Below are 20,898 nucleotides of genomic sequence, written 5' to 3' on the forward strand. Positions count from 1 at the left end.
TTTTTTTTTTTTTTTTTTCCTTTTTTTTCTTTGTATTTACTTCTTAATTTTGGCTCTGATTTAAAATTTATTGATAACCTCTGAATTGGTCAGTTGGGTCATCTGGAACGCCTGAATTATTTGATTTTTTTTTTTGTTCTATTTTTTACCACTTTTTTAGTCTTTTTCTAATTATGAAGTTTTTGCTTTTTTTTTGTAAATTTTCTTTAGTCAAACGATGGCTGATTTACCCATTATTTTGTTCTAGAAATGGTTACGCCATTATAAGGAAAACAACAACCATATTACACCAATTGTTACAAAATCATTGATGTTTTAAGTTTTTTTTGCTTTGTTTCTTTCTTTTTTCTTGTTGTTATCCACAACCATAGGCTTAAATTTAGATGTGCACAAGAAAAAAAACAAAATTGGAAAAAGACAATATTTATATATTACATATTTTATATTTTACAGCTAATTATTCTGACTCTTAATTAATATATATATACACACAAAGATAGACATATTTCTTTCAGATTTTTATGATATTACTATTTGCTGTATATTTAATATATTTAGATATCATAGCATATATTATTACTAATATATTAAGATATCATAGCATAACTTTCATTTTTATCTCTTTGCAATTTTCGAGGATGTGTATAAATCAAAATAGAAAATTTCAGAGACATTGACTTTTATAAAATGTTTGGTTATCAGAAATTAATTAAAACGCGGTAGATTTAAAAATTCATTCATATTCATTGTAATCATAGTATCCAAAATGCTTCCTTTGACTAGTAAAAATTTTCTGGTCAAATATGGCTTAAGAGGTTCTTCACAAAATCACAAAATTGATAATATATGATTTTTTCTTTAATTTATGTGAAGATAAAGAAAACTCTCTATTCTGAAATCTACCTTATATGTATCCGTCGCAAATCAATGAGAAATTATTAATATACGTGGAGACCAAAGTTATATACACAAATTTGATTAGTTTTATTTGTTTGACTGAGATTCAGATTAAGATCCATATTATAAGTGTCCTTTTGTTCATATTTCATTGTTAAGAAAGTGTGGCCATGCGACGGGTTTAGTCTAAGGCGATAAACCCGCAATAGCATTAGTCATTCTTGTGGGTTAACCGTTTCAATACCCACACACTTATGACTGTGCATATGCTTAATCAGGTCTACTTATATATACAGTACTTTTAACGTCACATGTATTTGAAAACATAAAATGGAACCAAAAGTTCTAAGGCGAGGTGCCATTTGATTCGCTCAACATTATATATACCCTAATTAAGTACCCTAACCGAGATCAATATGCATGCGGCATGCCTATTATCTTTTGCTACAACATGGAATCATCGCAAAATAGAAGCATACCACGTAAGGAAAATGCAACTGTTTATTAGTAGTATATGGTTGTATTAGAATTATTTTCTCTATTTCAATTTATTTATTTTATGGATTGGCTTTTGGATGGTAAGAAAATAAAACATGGAGAGAAGGGTCCATATTTATGAAGTATGACATAATACATGCTAGAGGAATGGTGCAAACCATGTGATATTTCAACTATTGTGTGTCTCTCTCTAATAAGTATTTTTATATTATAGTACATGATTTAGAGATATTGGATGACTTAGACCATCATTAGTGGAGTAACCCACCATGGTTACTCTTACATTAATTAATTATATAAATAATCATAAATTAAGTTAAGTAACTCTAAGAGAACCTAAGTAAAATTATCCTATTACTAGAGAACTACAAAGAGGTTACTCAAACATTTAAATAATAATTTTTTAATTTTGATTTATTAATTATCAAACTTTAATTATCTAAAATGATAAAACAATTATTTAAATTTTTTATATTACATAAAATAGAAAACAATATTTTACAAACTTAAACATATTTTACAAAATACGGAATAGTAAACATATTTTATAAAATTCAAAATATTATACATATTAAACATAGTTTGGAGTAAGATTTATTGTGCGGTTGCACCAAATTTTTGCCAGATATGCTCAATCAAGTCTTTTTGCAAAAGATCATGCATTTGTGTATCATGAACATCATTTCGAATGCCCATCATATTATGTAGATTTGTTGGGATATCTGTAGAATATGATAAATCGACATGAGAACTTCCGCTTCCTTCTCCGTGATGGAATTCCGCTGGATCGTAGAAATTGTAGTCATGTCGTTCGTCTTCCACTATCATGTTATGCAGGATGATAGATGCTCTCATTATTTTCCCTATTTTCCCTTTATCCCAAAAAAGTGCGGGATTCTTCACGATTGCAAATCGAGCTTGCAAGACTCCAAATGCACGCTCTACATCTTTACGACATCCTTCTTGCCATTGATCAAAGAGTTTTGCTTTTCGACCACGTGGAAGTGTAATGGATTGGATGAAAGTTGCCCATTTGGGATAGATACCATCCGTTAGGTAGTACGCCATTTTGTATTGCCGTCCATTGACAACGTATCTAACTCTCGGAGCTCGGCCCTCTAGGATATCATCAAACACAGGGGAGCGGTCCAAGACGTTGATATCATTTAACGAACCAGGTGGTCCAAAAAATGCGTGCCAAATCCATAAATCTTGTGATGCCACAGCCTCTAGTACGATTGACGGTTTACCAGATCCACGTGTATATTGTCCTTTCCATGCAGTGGGACAATTCTTCCACTCCCAATGCATACAATCTATGCTCCCTATCATTCCGGGGAAACCGCGATGTTCTCCAATATTCAGTAATCGTTGGAGGTCTTCCGGTGTAGGTCTTCTCAGATACTCGTCGCCAAACAAATTTATAACTCCCTCAACAAAATGTAGAAGGCATTTGTGGGAGGTTGTTTCAGCGAGTCGTAAATATTCATCCACCGCATCTGCCGTATATCCGTAAGCCATCAAACGAATAGCTGCCGTACATTTCTGAAGTGCAGAAAGACCAAGCCTTCCAGTAGCATCTCGCCTTTGTCTGAAGTATGGGACTCCATTCTCAATAGCGGTAACAATACGAAGGAACAATGGTTTGTTCATTCTAAAGCGACGACGGAACATAGCGTTAGTGTAAGTTGGATTATCACTAAAATAATCATTCCACAACCGAGTGTGGCCTTCTTCACGGTCTCTCTCAATGTGCACTCTTCGGATTATTGGAGCTGGTGGTACATATGGGTGAGTGTAGTTGTATTGGATCATCTCCACTATACTATCAACTTCCTCTTCTACAATATCATCAACTTCTTGATCGGAACTCCAATTAGACATTTTTTTGCAATTTGGATATAGTAGAAGGCTTATGGGAAGTGTGATTTATTTTGTATAGGAAAAGGGTTTAGGTTACAAGGTATATTTGGTTGAGTAGTAGAAGTGAAAAGGTTGAGCAAAGGAAATTTTATTTGGTTGAGTAGTAGAAGTGAAGATAGGATGAAAGAGAAGAGAATAATCGGAAGAGAATAATCAGAAAGCATTGATGTAAAACGATGAAAGAGTAGGAGAAGTGAATATATAGTCTTAACAGCAAACACAAAGTACCAAGTGGGCAATACAACCCTTACAAAAGACAAAACAACACAAACAAATCTGTGACTGTCCTTGCAAGACACAAGACAACCAAAACAAAACAGAAGACAACAACTCACAACCCGTGTTACAAAACACCCCTCCACGGGTTACAAAAGAGTTAACAACTCACAGACCCGTGACAACAAGACAACAAGACAACAACTCACAGACCCGTGACAACAAGACAACAAGACAACAACTAAAAACAACACCCCTCCACGGGTGTAAACACAACACATCTATGTCTTTGACAACACATGTTTCCCTTCTCGTATCACCTTAATTTGTTGTCGCAAAACCTGAAACAAAAGAACAAAAAACAAAACAAGTGTTAAACAAACAACATATAGCATAAGTTTAATGAAAACAAGAGTTAAACACAAAAGAGGATAGTTACACACAAAAGAGTTAAACCCAAACCTAAGTGTTTGTCAACATTTGGTCAACGAGTTTGTCCCTAAGAAGTTGTTCGGCACTTGTTAGTTCAGTCTTGTTAAGGAGGCTGTCTAGCAGTCTCATTTTGCCGTGTCTCTCTTTAGCCGCTTGTTCTTGTTCTTTCATTGCAATGATCTTGTCTAGCTTACCAACAGAACCATCCTCTACATCAATAGTCACAGCCGGTTTCTTCCCTTTTTTCTTAGAAGCTTTAACCCCCGGAGGCCTCATCTCAGCTCCATCATTGCACTCTCCGGGTGAGGATGCTCCTGCTCCATCTGAAGCGAGTTTAGTCCGCTTATGGCTACACTCCTCCGTGATCCATTTCTGATCATGCTTCAGTTCCCTCCAGCAATGTCCTAGCAGAAATGGCTTGCCCTTGTCGTTCTTGTAAAGCTCATACGCCATGCTCAATACATCATCTTCTGATTCTCCACTCTTTCTTCTTGAACTCGCTTGTGCGTAACAGCCCACAAACTTATTGACTCCATGGTTTATCTTGCTCCACCTAGCCTTACATTGTGTAGGCCCTCTTGCATTTGAAACAGATGACCCATAGTTAGCTTTGTAGTAGGCAGCAACCCTCTTCCAGAAACTTTGTAGCCGCTGCTCATTACTTACAACTGGATCCTTGCTTGTGTTTAACCAAGCGCTTATGAGGTTAACATCCTCCTCTGCAGTCCACCGCTTTCTTATTCCCCTTCCTTCGTCTTCTTCATCCTCATCAACCTCAACCTCGATACAATCATCATCTTCAGATGCCGGCCTAAACTGAAACGGCTGAGAAGAGAATCTAGGCCCACAGTTGACAGGCTGAGAAGAGAGGGTTTGGGTAAAGTTGACAGGCTGAGAAGAGAGGGTTTGGGTAAAGTGGACAGGCTGAGAAGAGAATGTATTTGGAAGAATTGGATTATCTTGGGAGTTAGAGTCTTTTTGAGAATTCATAAGATCAACAAAATATGTATGTGGATTACGAATAAGGCTTCTAGGATCCATTGGTTGTTTTAGTGAAAGCTGATGTTAAAAGAAAAGGGTTTGTATAGAAAAAGTTAATGGTTTATGTTAGTGCTAACATGGAGGGTTTATATTGAGCTCAAGTGGTTTTGGGTTTTCAAATTTATGGTTGTAAATTAACTACAACAACCACAAATTTATTACATTAAAACAACCTACTCGACAAGTATCTCTCTAATCAAGTACTATTCGTATTTAAGAACTCCAACAAACAAAAAAGCAATCATCAATGTCCTGACTTGACTATTACCTAATCTAACACTAATTCATCCCAACACACAATCGCAAACAATAACTATCAACAACATATGAAAGCTGTCGTACCATACCTTTTCAAATAAGAGAATCCAAAACGCTGCAGTCCGCTTCATGAATAATCATTCCAAATGATCTCCATTTGACCTCGCACAAACATGTAAAAATAGTCAATATAAATCACATAAACAGAAACAAAAACATTGTACTCTTAACAAGAACAACAGAATAATCTCATAATAAAAAGCAAACCTCTGGTGGTTTCGAGAGGAGCTTAAAGAGCCCCACGAAGTTTCACCTTTTGCAACCTCTCCATGTTTACACTCTTTGGCTGCTCTAATGGCAATCCAAGAGCCTGTGCACAAATCAGCTGAAACTAGAAAGAGAAAACATCATCAGAAGCAGGGTTAGTAGTATAACTTGGTAAATCTCAAAATTCATGTAAAAGAAGAAAGAGAGATGAACATAGTTAATCAGTTAACTTACATAAGCCACAATGATGGTCGTCGGTTTTTCAACTCCTAAGAGGAAAATAAAAAAGCCATATCAACAGTTATTTCACTATATCAAAAAAGAGAGTAAATATGGGAGAGATTAGGAAAACAAACAAAGAGAAGACTCCACTCTTTCTCAACCATCACCGAGAGATCTTAGTCCCAGAAACCACAAAAGGTCTTGCGCTTTGGCAAGTCATCATCTCCATTGATGCCTTTATCTGCTAGTCAAGAGACAAATCCTTGAGGCTGATGCAACAAAAAAGAAAAGAAAACATGCATACCAAAAGTTAGCTAGAGACAAGAGATAAGAAACAAAATAACAAGACATATATATAATAAGCAAGTCTAAGCTCATGGCTGCAAACTTACTTGTCCCTTCATATTGCTGCTAGTTGTGATCCATCCTTTGACAAAGCTTGCTGTTCGGGAGTAATTCCAAAAGAAGACCTGCAACAAAGAGAGAGAGAGTGAGACCCCCCCAAAAAAGAAAAGAAGTCGTTAAAATCAAACAGAGAGTGACAAGAATGAATAAAAACCCAAGAAGATCTTAGTGCCCTCCTCCTCAATCAAACCATCAGGGAGAGATCTTAGTATCCTCCTCAATCGCCGATCGATCAATACTACAGTTATCCTCCGCAATCAATCAATCTGGATTTACAAAAAAATATAATAATAGAAATATGAGTAAATATAAGGAATTCGAGTGAATGAAAAAAAAACCCTATGTAATAGAAATCAATTTAGAGATCAAACCCTAGAAGAAGTTGAGATTTCAGAGACGAAAGCCATGCTTCCAAAAAGCACCTGCGAGAGACAGAAGGAGAAGAAGAAGAAGAAGAAACAAGTTAGTAAAAAAAAAAACAGAGGAAGCAACACGATAAATCAATCACCGAAAGATCAAAGCCAAATCCTAGAAGAGGAACTCACCTAGAGGCCGTGTGAGCGACAATCAGATTAAACTTGCTTTAAAAAACCTGCAACAAGAGACGACGAAGAAACAAAACAAAAAAATCAGAGACGCGACGCGTTAAGAAAAAGAATAACAGAGCGATGCAATTGGATTGAGAGAGAGAGAGAACAAACCCTAGAAGGATAGGAACGAAACCCTTAAGAATGAAGAAGATCACTTGGGCAGACTGCTTAATCCAATTGATAACTCGATTCTTCTCTCTTTCTTCTTTTCCCGATTACATATGAATCGCCATTTCTTTCGCCGGAGTTCTCGAGAGAGAAGAGAGAGAGACTTTGGGGAAGAAAAGAAAAGAAAATGAGTAAAAAATAAAAAAAAAACGCTTTTATATTTAACAAACACCCATTCACAAGTCGCCACGTAGCGTTCTTCAAGTGTTGCTCAAACTCCTTCCCAGGGTATCGATTCTTCGATAATGGACCCATTTTTGGGTTGTTTAATATTATTTTGGGGCCCAAATAGTGGAGTAACTTTGTGAGTACTCCCCACTAATCATGCTCTTAGAGACACTTGTTGGCTATTATTGCTATCATCCGAGTGTGTGTCGCCTGTTTCTTGGGAGGTGGATGTGTTGCTTTGTTTCCCCCGCAAAAAGAAAAAATTATATAGATTATCAAGAAATAAGAAAAGGACAAAGTACTCACAAGAAAACCCCCCCCCCCAAAAATTTCCACCTCTCGTATCTACCGACACGTTTCCGATGCATTGCATCTTCCACATATCCATAACCCAATACTTACTTACCATTATAGTCACGAATTGTACGACGCTAATCCCACTTTCTTATAACGTTACATTGGGTGATAACTTAGTACACACGTGATGCAAGACCCTTTGAACGTTATATGGACGCCGCTTAATCTTATAGCACCGATAGATCGGTGTGTATTTAATTTGCTTCTCACACACGTACGGACCGGTAGAAAATTCACCTTTTGGTTTTGGATCTTAAAGAAGTAATCAGGAAAATAGAAAACCATCACACGAAAATTATATAAACATGTGGTACAATCACTTAAACAACCACAAGATTTGGCCGCGAGACTATTGAAACCTAAAGGCTCCCAAAAGCCTAGCAGTATGTTTACATAATTTTCGAGTCAGATTTAGGCCTTTGACCCAAATCAGATTATAGTAATAAACAAAATAGTCGTTACAAACTTTACAGTGAAAAAACATGTTACAATACTTGCCCAGTGAGAGCATGTAACACATGTTTAGGAGAAGTAGTTATTAGCTCCAATCGCAATTTCATCCCATTGCTGTTGCAAATGTATGGCTGAGCTGCATAGTCTCATTTATATCATTAGACCTGTATAATAAGTCGTTTAATTATTTTCGTTTACACATCTGCATACATTTGTTTAAAACAAACAGAGGAGTTGTTGAATTCCTAGCCACCATTAGGTATTACTATAATATATCTCCTATATAATAAAACGGAAGTACATAACCTTTTGTTGTATATCATATAATTTTTATAAATTAGTTACAATTTAAATAGGTTATAGATTAAATATAGATTGATTATAAAAATGATTATAGATTAGTTGATCAATATACACTTAAGAATATCTCAAATAATCTTTTAAAAGAAAATATTCCAATGATTTATATAATTTCAAAAATAAAATCTTTAGTATTCTATGTATTATTACAAAATATATACGGTTAGAGATAAAAAAGAATAAAATATTGGCAATTTATCATACTTAATCGTGATTTTCGGGATCTTATTGTGCAGTTAAAAATAAAATCTTACCTAAGCACGGGTCATATTAAAACATTTTCACCAAATATGTTCAAAAGTTAACATAAAAACAAATAACAAAAATAACCATATCTTATACATAAAACTACAAAATTAACAATATAAAACTTACAAAATATATATTTTTTTCAAGTCATCATATTTAACATATGATTTTATTGCATAATATTTTATCTAATTTTTTTTAAAAATAATCATATAAATTATATTTTATTTTAAAATTATAATATAAATAAAAAAAATTTAATCCGTGCTACCATGTTTGAATGATATATAATCACACGGATACATCATTATGAATTTATGATATACTATAGTTTATAATTTTCTTATGTAGCTTTAATTAGTTTTTAGTGAGATATAATTTTGATATCGATGGACGTTAGGAAAATTAACGGATGACAACAAAGCGGTCATAAATCACTATAAATTAGGGGCTTCTCTATTATTTTATCGAAAAGTTTCTCGAACGTATCGTGTTTTGTGGTGAAAACAGACATTAACCTAATTTACTTTTGAAAATCCTTGCACAAAACGACACCGACAACTTTTTGTGTATTTCATCCTAAATGATATTTAAATATCTAAACGAAGCTCGTAAATTTTACTCAATCCGTCGTGTTCAAAAATGAAATATTTGTTTTAAAAATGCGTATTGCTGTAGCATAATGTAAAAGCATGCCACGGAAAAAACAAAGAAAGTAAAAGCATGCGTGTATTAAAGCCTTACATTGCGTTCGATCAAATCGTCACATACGCATCGTGACACACCCACCACTCTCGTTTCCAAACCAGTTCCAAGTTTTTGTCGAATGGTCCAATTCCAGACCATTTAAGACTTAATTCTCAAACATTAAACCGAGAACGTGTTTCCGTATTTCTAACGTATCTCATATTGAAATAATCATACTATACTTCAAATTTAAAACTTAGGTTTCACGCTAAATTATGAATACACACAAAAAAATATCAAGCACTTAATAATTAAAGAGAGAGACTGTAACTATTACGGGACTGTTGGTATTGTACGTTTTCGAAAACGCAAAGGAAACAAAGGTTTTTGCATTTGCCTCTTTGCGTAGCTTGTCTTACTCTTACGTACCCCGTACAACTGCTATATCACTTTCCTCCATTGCTCTATTTTTTTTCCCTTGATTATCGACTTATCTTTTTTTTTTTTTTTTTTTTAATTCAGACATATTGGTTCTATTTTAGATTTTTTTTATATTCATATTTTTACATGTATGGTAAAAGTTACATATACACTAAAAATCATATACTAGCTAACCAGTCAATATACAGAAAAGACTTTAAAACACCAAATAAATATATATAGCATTTTAATTCCTTTACTATATTTTCCTTGAGAAAGTCTACGGGACAACATAAAATACAATTGAATAATTTTTGTCTATAGTCCTACCTATTGCAATGATATTCAAATTTTAAATCCGTTACACAGAATACAAAATTCAGTCACCACCAATACTACGCAATATTTACACCAATTTTTGTTGATAAATACTATTTTTAAAAAAATTTGTTCAAAAAAGGATTGTGCATCATTATCAGCTATAACGTCCACATGCAGGCGATAATATAAGCCTTGGCCCTCGCTGTCGCCAATGGGCGTTTGCTATCGGACTTCGGTACGTTCGGATATCACCAACCGCATTCAAAGCCATACATATATATATTACGTTATGGCCTATGAATTGGGTACCAATATATAGTATGTACATTACATTTAGACGTACGTTAGAGATTACGTATATTTACGTACATATAGTATATATGTATTACATAATATACAATACTTGGGTTCGAGTTCCCAGGTTGTATGATATATGGACAACCAAAAAATAGTATATATTTCACCGATGCCTACATATGTAAGGTATCATTGACTGCATTACAGATCCTGCATTGTCGCATATGTTGTAAACACATGGTCCATACTCCATCGTTCCAACTGATTAAATGATATACGAATCTGTCTATATTGTCCACGTCGATAAATGCCCAAATATATAATTAACTCTTTCACAAACCACACATCTACGACATGGATATACATACAAAGAAAGTTCACGATACAAAACCAGTAAATTATAGATTTCGGAGTTAGTGAAAACCACTAAATTGAAACACATTTTGTTGATTTTAAAACGCTGGATTTGTTTTATAAAACAATTTAACTATTACTATGAGAAATTAATGGGATTAAAAAAGTGATACGAAACAAAAAAGGAGAAAAGAGATTAGGGTTAAGAGAGTGGGGGTGGTTTCCCGTGGCCATGCAAAGGTGTCAGCTTCGTGTCACAGTCTACGATGGACACCGACACACGAAACTCATGTGAACTGTTCTTTCTCTTCCCTTTATTTTTCTCTTTGTTTTCTTTTTCACTTTCTCTTCTGTTCTCGAGAAAAATCAACAAAAATGGACAGAAGGCAAAGCATTGTTATTTCCTCTTTTTACAGGAAACATTACTATTATTCTTCATAAAAATAAAAATAGAGAAAAAGGACAATGAGATTCATTTAACAGATAAAGATTTTCACCTTGGACCCAAAGAAAAAAAACAAAAAACAGAAAATATTTTAAAGTTAATTTCCAACAAATTTCTCGTGCAACTTTGACTACGAAACAGGATTCATCATCATGCTCAAGCCTTTTAATTTTCTTCATAGTATATTAATTGCATATATACCTTTCTCCATATGATACAAAATTCGATGTATTCGGATTTTACATTTCTTTGAACTTTGAAGACCAAATATGACTTTTAGCTTTTTTTTCTTTTATTAATCCGTTTAGTCTTAAAACTGATTATAATTAATTGTTTACAAAAGTCGGCCGAGTATAACGTGAAAGACCGCTTTGATACGACATACATGGCACGAATAACAAACTTAGACAAATCAAGCACTTCATATATAAATAAATTGATTGATTTGTTTTCTTCGTCAAATTGACTGATTTAAATCAATGGACCATTTTGGTAACGTATAATAAAAGCTGACCTAGTAGACTTTGTACATGAAAAGAGTTTTCTTTAGGTATAATGATTTTAGTAGTTGTCTTCGAGATGATGGATGGATGGATGGTGAGCTTTATTCGTGCAATAACCGGATGATCGGACAGACGCATTGAATGATTCCCACTTTCCCGGTTTAGTTTTTCCTTTCGGTGTAGACGTAGTAATAATTTAATGGGATTGAAAATATTTAGAAAAGCAGAAGAAGTTGTTGGTAACGTATATAAGTATATCTTTTTCTCTGGACTAGTTCTTGTTTCCAAGAGGGGGCTTAAAGTATCGAGGCCACGACCTGTCACACACAAACACAATATTCCATACTTCTACATAAATTACGTAATCTCTTCTCTTTTTTCTATTTTTTGGTTCCTTATTTATTTTGACTTATCTTCATAGTTCCTCTACTCCCTCATTTCTTTGTCCCACTCCATTAATTCTTAAAATTTTATTTATTTAATTATATAAAAAACAAACCATATGAAAAGGTATTAGAGAAAACTAAACAATGTATCATTTTCATCCATCGTGCACTAACACGGCTGTGTGACTAGGTGTGGACTAGTAATGAGGTAGTGGTTTATAAAGGAAGAATTCTAAAGGTTAACCATACAAGTTGAAATTTTCTTCAAGGGAAAAGAATTGCTTTTTTTCACATCGTTTTTTGGACCACCGTAAAAAAAAAGAAGAAAAAAAAATAGATTCTCCTTCTTTTTGAATTTTTGGAGTGGATTCCACTATATTCTGCACAGTTAAAAGTTAGTAACAATTTAAGTTGAAATTGTAAATCGTTTGGATTCCATTTTCTTCTTTACAATATTAAAATTGTTTTAAATAAAATGTACCCAGTTGAAATATAAAAACTCATACAAGTGTTTTCGATAAAATACACAGTTATCCTAATTTAATTCATCCAACTAATCACCATTTGCTAAATAAAAGATCCATCATATATTAGTATGATTAAGTTTAGTGTTTTAGAGTAAAAGCTGCATCGGAAAAAGATGAACCATAATGGACCGAATGAATATTCAACACAAACTATAATCTTATAATCTTATATATAATGGGCCTTCCCATCAGAGATTTCACTAATAAGGGCCCATTATTATTATTATGGCTCGGCTGAATAGAGTTGGGTGTTTGTTTCTTTTATATTCCTCCTCAGTTGTTCCCAACTAATTGTTAGGCTTCTTAAGTGTATAAAACTCTTTGTAAACCTAACAATATTGGAATGCAGATTTATATGAAACAAATACTGCCCAATGGTTTTTAGCCACATTCAAATTTTGTTGGTTTGGGTGCGACTCTCACAATAATTTATCTGTAGGAAATATGATAAAAAAAAAAAAACTAAAAAAAAAAATGCAATTCATAGTAGTAGTATTGATTTTGTGCAATCTTTTAGATGTATAATTCGTATAACATATACCATGAGTAATGAGTTTCAGTTCTTTTACTAGCTTTGTTAGAGCATGGGCATTGGTTAGGGACCAATTTTGGTCCCCCAAATTTAATAGTATTATTTTGAAAGGTTCTTATTTTAAGTATAAGCATTGGTGTTTATTTGTATTTGGTCCCCTAAATAAAATAATAATATTTTAAAAGTTACAAAAATTAACATTAACATACAAATTAACATAAATTTAACATTAACATTGTTATAACATTAACATTGTTATAACATTAACATTGACATACAAACACCACTATCTGTTTCTACCTGTGCACTAGATGATATTGTTACATTTCATACATGCAGCAATGGGAAGGCCTGATCGAGTTGCTGGGCTCGGAATCAAAGATCTCTGGTGGTCTCGACTTTCTTTACAAGTATTAATCATCTCTCACTCTCTTTGCAAATGACTTGTTTTTTTGGTAAAACTCTGCCCCAACATTATTAATCTCCATATATTGCAGGTATAGAGATTTCAAGAGATCACTGAAGCTAGTCCATGATGGAAAAAGTATAGATGCAGCTCATGAAGCCGTGGAGAGACTTGTATCGGTGTGTAGTACAACATCTCTCTCTTAACTCATTTTTTTCTCCTCTGAGTTATTGGAAATTAATGCCATTTGAATGACTGCAGCTAATGAAGAGCCCTTCTACTCCTCAACGATTCTGGCTTCCTCTTCTGCATGATTCAGTAAAGAAACCAAATCTTGTTTTTCTTTTCTTTTCTTTGATTTTCCAACTAGGAGAAAATGCGCAACTAACAGAGTTTTTGTGTGTGCAGTTGATGTTTGTCCCTTAAGCCTGTACCACGAGATGTAAAGAATCAGAAAAAGTGTGGTATACCTTCTATTAATAAATCCTTGTTGCGTTGCCGGGTCAATCCTCGGTTGCCTTGTATCTATGTTTTGGTGAAAAGGAACGTTAAACTACGGTGCTAGGTAGAGAAACAGATGATGTTTGTTGTGTGCTTTGGAAAAATTCTAACCTGAGGTGTAATCAGTCGTTTTCCATCCACGTTTTCTGGTGCTGACGGGATCAAATGTATGCAATAAACCATTGCAAGACCTGGTTTTTGGGAAAACCTTAAATCTCTTCATCTTTGAGAAACACAGGAAAGCTTCCTCAAGCATTCCTAAATCAATCAAAACACTAAACAAAGCATCAAACACTCCAAAACCAGGAACACACACATTCCTCGTAGATCACAGAAAATCAAAAACATAGCAGTCCGAAGATTCATCAGCCTTCTTAGACAAAACCATCTCTCTAAGGATACTATTAGCATCGTAATACATTCTAGCACAAAACAGAATGTGAGCTACTATACAGTACGATTCTAAGGTGTGCTTAAACCCATCACGGTTCATCGACCATTTGAAGAATTTGAAAGCTAATTTCGGGTCTTCTTTCAATTCAACCAGAACCCAAATCGGAGCTGATGTCAAATCAAGAAGCTTTTCGATTCCGGGATCATCCCACAGATCATTCTGAACAACTTTATGGATCCAATCTCTATCGAAATCGTCGGAATAATAAGTAGAAGCACCACCACCGCTTTTGCTAACGAAAGGGTATCAGATGATATAGAGAAAGCTAGTGAACCAAACGAAAGGGCAAGAGATGAAGGAAGATTGAGAGGGAGAAGATAGAGGGAAACAGAGAGGGGATTGGATTTGAGAGAGAGAAGAGGAGCAAGGGCTTACATGGAGAGGATCGGTTTCGGGAAATCGTCGCCGTCTAGACAGAAGAAAGAAGTCGACAACCTTCTCTCGCGAAATTGTTTTGTTTTAACTCTAGCAAAATTCTACTACTAATCACAATAAACCACGTGTCCAAATGGACGGACGAAAAACGTCCCAAAATAAGAATCGTTGCTTTGATATTAAGCTTTTTTTGATTTATTTAAAATCAGAAAAAACCGAGGGACGATCAAAGTGTACGCCGTTGCACATAGTCTTATCTGGGACATCGTCCCCACAAATTTGAAGTAGATCCGTATTATAGCTGTACCTATCCATGCATAGTAAATTCTTTACCAATTTGGGTTTTGTGTTTTTTTATTAGTACTATAAAATTCTTTCAGGCCTAATTTGTAAAAAGCATTTGATGTCAAGACGAGGAAATATGGGGTTTATTTCTAATATTATGTAAGAGTAAGACGATTTATATCATGTACCAGAATCTTCTATCAACTTGCGTCTAGATTACTTTCAATGCGGATAACGTGAAACCAATTAGGAGTTGTAGATACATACACAGACACATGTTCCCGATTTCCCATTTATATGAATCTTTGTGATGACAAACTCGTTACATCATCAGATATCTCGTTCACATTGTAGTAACTATTAACTTATTAAGTAACAAAAGTAACAACTAACCAACTTAGATATTGTGAATATAATATTACATCTGAAACTCTTATTGAGCTCCCCACCAAGCTTGCTTTTTTTTTTTTTTTTTTAACTTACTATGAACCAAGTGGTTATCTTCATTTATAATACTAAAATTGTGAAACTATAGAAATTATTTTAAAAGAAGATTGAAAATGAGATGTGGTTTTATGATCTGTTGTTAGAAGGAAAAAGTTCGATGTTTTCTTAAATTTTGAAACCATAACAAAAAGATGATGATGAAACATTTATACACTCTTGTTTGTGCATAAACATGTCAAGAGTGGTCCACCATTACGTAACATGAGCAGAGATTCCAACTTCCAATCCGAAAATTTTTCATCACTTATCTAATTGTTTAGTCAGATTTGATATAATTGCGAAAACAGATATATAAATTCAAAACTATTATTTCGTTCAATAGCAAACATGAATTGTATTACAAATGTCCATTTCGTCTATCTGTCAAGTTTAATAATTGCCACACTAGAGTCTAAAGATGCATGTATAACAAAAGCGACCTATATAGAATAAAGTCGTTATATGGAACACACACATAATGTATAATATATATTGGCTTTTCCTGCTGTTCGAGAGTCAAACTCACACACGACTCACTGAAGTTTGATACAAAATATCAGCATATAAAACTAAAATATATGGTCGAAAACTACTTATAGAGTTTGGTAGGTCGAATTTTCAACATTTTAAACTCAATTTTTATGCTGACAATAACAAAACAAAACCATATCATATATCTCAAAAACTTCAAAGGATATATCTAACTCTTATTTTTTCCGCCAAACCAAGAAAAGAAGAAAAATGGGTGTTCTTGATCACGTCTCTGAATATTTCGATTGCTCTCATGGAAGCTCCAGGAGACACAAAAGTCTACAGGTAATTTTAAGCTCAATATCCATTCATATATAGTTACGTTTATCTATAATCAAATCTTTTTTTTAATATAAATAATAAAACATGTTATGGTTGGAAAATATTACTAGACGGTGGATGTGAGGGTTTTGATAGATTGTGAAGGATGCGAGAGGAAAGTGAGGAGAGCCTTAGAAGGAATGAAAGGAGTGAGAGATGTAACCATCGAGGCAAATGCTCAGAAAGTGACAGTAACAGGGTACGTTGAGCCAAACAAAGTGGTGGCTCGGATCATTCACCGGACCGGCAAAAGAGCCGAGCTATATCCTTTCGTTCCTTACGACGTTGTGGCTCATCCTTATGCGTCTGGTGTGTACGATAACAGAGCCCCGAGAGGTTACGTTAGGAACACCGAGTATGATCCACACGTATCACGGCTAGCACGTGCTAGCTCTACTGAGGTTCGTTATACTACGGCGTTTAGCGACGAGAACGCCTCCGCTTGTGTTATTATGTGATTTTATTTCCCTTTTTTGTTGTTGTTCACTTGGATTTGTTTTATTCCGATGTTGATGTTTGTGTATGTTGGTTTCATCGGATGTGTTAAAAGATAAGAACGAGAAAAAAAATGTAATTAAACTGTATGTTCACATGAATTGATTATGTTTGATTTTGATATATGTTAAGTAAACAAACTGATTATAAAATAATTTGTGAGTTAACGGAAAAAACTTACAATTTAATTTGTGAGATAATATGTACAACAAAATTAATGGAAAAGCTACATTGACTTGACTTTATAACAATAGAATATATGAAATTAAAACTATGATGCATGATACAATGGTAAACTGCCCAAATAACTCTGGAAGGGAAGAAAAAGTAATCTTGTCGTACTATAAGAATGAAGAAATTAAGTTCATAGTTTGTTACCCTTTGGGCCTATTAGTTGGGTGAAATTGACTAATAACGAAACGATAATGCAAAATTTGATAGCTTTGCGGTGCTAATTTAATCATTAGACATGCATGATGAAGTGGAAAATTATTAGTTTAGTAGTTGTCACTAATTGTCACAAAGCGTTGGTTTAGATTAGACAAGACAACAATAGCGTGTTCGGTGCTAAACTTTATAAGTGTGGGTTGCAAGTTGGATTTTTCTCTTAAAGCTTTTTTTTTGTCTTTAAAATGTGGATTTGATTGCTCGCATTACGTTGGAGACTTTTGTCTTCATTGATATGCAACAATTCGTACTTTTAATGTCAAACCACTAAACTCTTGATTAAAATTACTAGCTAGATCACAGTGGTTTTCACGATAATCATTAGTTTAAAAACCCAACATTTAAGTTTTTTTATATGTAAATAAGTATTAGGAAACTAGGAAATGGAGTGGAGCCTTAGTGGGCCTATCAGCCTATAAAAGCCCAATACTATTTCAATTTTCAGCCTTTCAGCTATAATAACTGGTACTTTCATAAGAGAGCTCGTCCCTACATTACTGAAACACAATGTCTGCTGTTTTGTATATAACTAAACGGCACAACGTTTACTTCTTTAAAACTGAAACAGCATTTTGAGCTATTTCATAACCCGCCTCCATCTCTCTCCCTCCATCTCTCTACCTCTTTTTAGGCGGGAAAAAGTGTACCAGAAAAAAAAAACCTCAAGAGGAGAGAAGAAGAACAACGAATCGAGAGAGAGATTATGGCGGCAGAAGAGGGTAAAGAAGAACCGGGAATGGATCAGGTAGAAGAAGACTTCTCTATTTGGAAAAGGAACACACCATTTCTCTACGACCTTATGATCTCTCATCCGCTCGAATGGCCATCTCTAACTCTTCATTGGGTTCCTTCTAATCCGATTCCGTATGCGAAAGATCCTTCCTTTGCCGTCCATAAGCTTATACTCGGCACCCATACCTCTGGTGGTGCCCAGGATTTTCTAATGGTCGCTGACGTCGTTATCCCGACACCTGACGCTGAACCAGGATTAGGCGGACGAGATCAAGATCCTATCGTCCCTAAGGTATTTGACTCCTCCTGGAGGATTCTTCACTTTTTTTTTTATGTGTTGTATTTAGTGCACACCAAGTGTTCGACGAAATTACTAGATTAGAGTGAGGATGGAATCAATAGCTCAGAACAGATCATTACTATTAGAGACTGATGTTATTGAGAAGCTATCTTTTTCAGGTGGAGATAAAGCAGAAGATACGTGTTGATGGAGAAGTGAACAGAGCTCGGTGTATGCCACAAAAGCCAACTCTTGTGGGTGCTAAAACGAGTGGGTCTGAGGTGTTACTCTTTGATTACGCCAGACTCTGTGCAAAGCCTCAGACTAGTGAGTGTGATCCTGATCTCAGGCTAATGGGACATGAAGATGAAGGTTATGGATTGGCTTGGAGCTCCTTCAAGGAAGGTTATCTTTTGAGTGGCTCACAAGATCGGAAAATCTGCCTCTGGGATGTTTCAGCTACTGCCGATGATAAGGTTTTGAACCCTATGCATGTGTATGAGGTAAGTTGAGAGTAACTTTGTTTTTTGTTTTTTTCCTGGATGATCACAGAGGATATGGGATTGTTGCATCTGATTTTGTCCCTGTGGCATTGTTTTAGGGACATCAAAGCATCATCGAAGATGTAGCATGGCACATGAAGAATGAGAACATATTCGGTTCTGCGGGTGGTGATTGTCAACTGGTGATATGGGACTTACGGACAAACCAAATGCAACACCAAGTCAAAGTTCACGAGAGAGAGGTATAAACCATCTTATAACTTTCTACCTCGCTCTTATATCTAATCTGCGAATCAGAGGATAATTATTATGTAACCGAGGTTTGTGTAGATATTTTGAAGTTATGAGTGGAGAATTTCTCAGACATGCCAGCTTGGCTGTGTAGACCCTGAACAGACTCTTCAATTGACATTCTCCGTGACCATTCTTCACTATTTTGTGTGTTTGCAGATAAACTATCTTGCTTTCAATCCCTTTAATGAATGGGTATTAGCCACAGCCTCCTCAGATTCGACTGTCGCCTTGTTTGACCTTCGCAAGCTTACTGCACCATTACATGTTCTGAGCAGACACGAGTATGCCTCTCTCACAGTTTCTCACTTTCTTAACAGCGTCTATATGCTTCTTCTAAATTTATTGAATCAAATGTTAAGAACTGAGGATTGGGAGGGCTTTGTTACAGGGGAGAAGTTTTCCAAGTGGAGTGGGATCCCAATCATGAAACAGTGCTTGCATCTTCTGGTGAGGACCGAAGACTCATGGTCTGGGATATCAACAGGTACATAATCAATATTCAATATTTCTCTTATTTTTTTGATTCAAGATTGAAGTTGGATTAGTTAAAAAAGCTGGGTGGATTGTTCAGGGTCGGGGATGAGCAGCTTGAAATAGAGTTGGATGCAGAAGATGGTCCACCTGAGCTGCTCTTCTCTCATGGAGGCCACAAGGCCAAGATATCAGACTTTGCCTGGAACAAAGACGAGCCTTTGGTCATCTCAAGTGTAGCTGAAGACAACAGTCTTCAAGTCTGGCAAATGGCGGAAAGCATCTACCGCGAAGATGATGAGGATGATGATGAAGAAGGCAACCAAAATGCACAATGAAAACCAGAAATGATTATTAAGTCTTTTGGTTGATGATGGTAACTGTTGTTGTTAACGTGGTTGAGCCAATATATATATTAAACAAGTTTGGTGTATGCACTACCCTAAGTACGAAATAATTGTTTTTCCAGGACATATGCTATGATTCTTGAGATTTACAATAAACTACAGCCTGATTCTGGGATTAGATCAAATAAAAGTTAAAACTATAAATCCCATAGAAGTCAACAAAAGGGTTTGCTAAGCAACTTGGGATCACAATTGTAAAAACATTGCAATGTTACAGTTAGGCTAGAACAGAGACACTGAGACAGCCACCTCAAGCTCGAAGTACAAAAACATTCTGCTTCATGGGCATACCTTGTTCTTCACCAAACAACATGATGCTTAACGGGAAATCGAAATCCTGCCTTTACTACCAAACCTGGGTACTATTCAATAAGATTCAAGAATCCTCAAGTATAGTTGTTCTCTTTAAAGCATATAAGGTAGGAGATCTCAGGAAGTGAATCTTTTATAACTCACCTGTCCAGAGATCTCACTCGGGCCATAAAGACACTCACTCCCCACCAACTCCTTAAAGCTGTAATTCAGCAGTTTAATAAAACTTCATGCATCTCATCAACAACTTCTGTAGCCAAACAACTGCTACTTGCCATGCACAGAGCCAATATTCAATCAACTTCTTCGACACAAGCTTAAGAAGAAGCAACTCAAGTATGGAAACAAATGGCAGGAGCACACAAAATATTTGAGTTTGTATTAACAATATCATCCTTCTAGTTCGGCAAGCTCAACAAGGAAATACAATGGTAGGTAAACAGAGTCAGAGAACAAAAAAACAAAAATGAGAACACAAAGGAACCTGTGAGAACACAAAGGAACCTGAGCGGAGCTGATGCTGCAGCTAAACTCTATAACTTATTTGGAATACAATATCTATGCTGGTGGAAATAGATGGTACAAGCTTGATGGTACTTCAAACAGCTCTTGATGCGCGATG

At 35.1% G+C, this 20,898-nt stretch overlaps 4 protein-coding genes and 1 long non-coding RNA gene across 6 annotated transcripts; 2 read left to right on the forward strand and 3 right to left on the reverse strand.

Moving 5' to 3' along the window:
• LOC104733139 lies at nt 1,879-3,403 on the reverse strand. Its single transcript, XM_019233377.1, has one exon. The coding sequence runs from the start codon at nt 3,277-3,279 to the stop codon at nt 1,990-1,992; it is 1,290 nt and encodes a 429-aa protein (XP_019088922.1). The 5' UTR covers nt 3,280-3,403; the 3' UTR covers nt 1,879-1,989.
• LOC104729706 (glutathione S-transferase T3-like) lies at nt 3,482-7,056 on the reverse strand. Its single transcript, XM_019233378.1, has 4 exons — nt 6,705-7,056; nt 6,531-6,581; nt 3,997-6,425; nt 3,482-3,875 (listed from the first exon to the last, which is right to left on the reverse strand). Exon 3 carries the CDS (start codon nt 5,005-5,007, stop codon nt 3,997-3,999), a length of 1,011 nt encoding a protein of 336 aa, XP_019088923.1. The 5' UTR covers nt 5,008-6,425; nt 6,531-6,581; nt 6,705-7,056; the 3' UTR covers nt 3,482-3,875.
• Nucleotides 16,004-16,953, forward strand: LOC104729708 (heavy metal-associated isoprenylated plant protein 25). The gene is made up of 2 exons (XM_010448701.2): nt 16,004-16,299; nt 16,407-16,953. The coding sequence occupies exons 1-2, from the start codon at nt 16,225-16,227 to the stop codon at nt 16,791-16,793; spliced, it is 462 nt and encodes a 153-aa protein (XP_010447003.1). The 5' UTR covers nt 16,004-16,224; the 3' UTR covers nt 16,794-16,953.
• LOC104729710 (WD-40 repeat-containing protein MSI3) lies at nt 17,859-20,030 on the forward strand. The gene is made up of 6 exons (XM_010448702.2): nt 17,859-18,301; nt 18,469-18,792; nt 18,891-19,034; nt 19,243-19,367; nt 19,475-19,570; nt 19,658-20,030. Exons 1-6 carry the CDS (start codon nt 17,981-17,983, stop codon nt 19,893-19,895), a joined length of 1,248 nt encoding a protein of 415 aa, XP_010447004.1. The 5' UTR covers nt 17,859-17,980; the 3' UTR covers nt 19,896-20,030.
• On the reverse strand, nt 20,005-20,892 carry LOC104729709. Of its 2 annotated transcripts, none has more exons than XR_758332.2 (2): nt 20,421-20,892; nt 20,005-20,319 (listed from the first exon to the last, which is right to left on the reverse strand). It is a non-coding gene; the product is annotated as an uncharacterized LOC104729709 (long non-coding RNA). The 2 variants fall into 2 exon arrangements; XR_758331.2 differs by having other exon boundaries at nt 20,005-20,326.

The sequence above is a fragment of the Camelina sativa genome, chromosome 12 (assembly GCF_000633955.1).
Source record: "Camelina sativa cultivar DH55 chromosome 12, Cs, whole genome shotgun sequence".
Classification (NCBI taxonomy): Eukaryota; Viridiplantae; Streptophyta; class Magnoliopsida; order Brassicales; family Brassicaceae; genus Camelina; species Camelina sativa.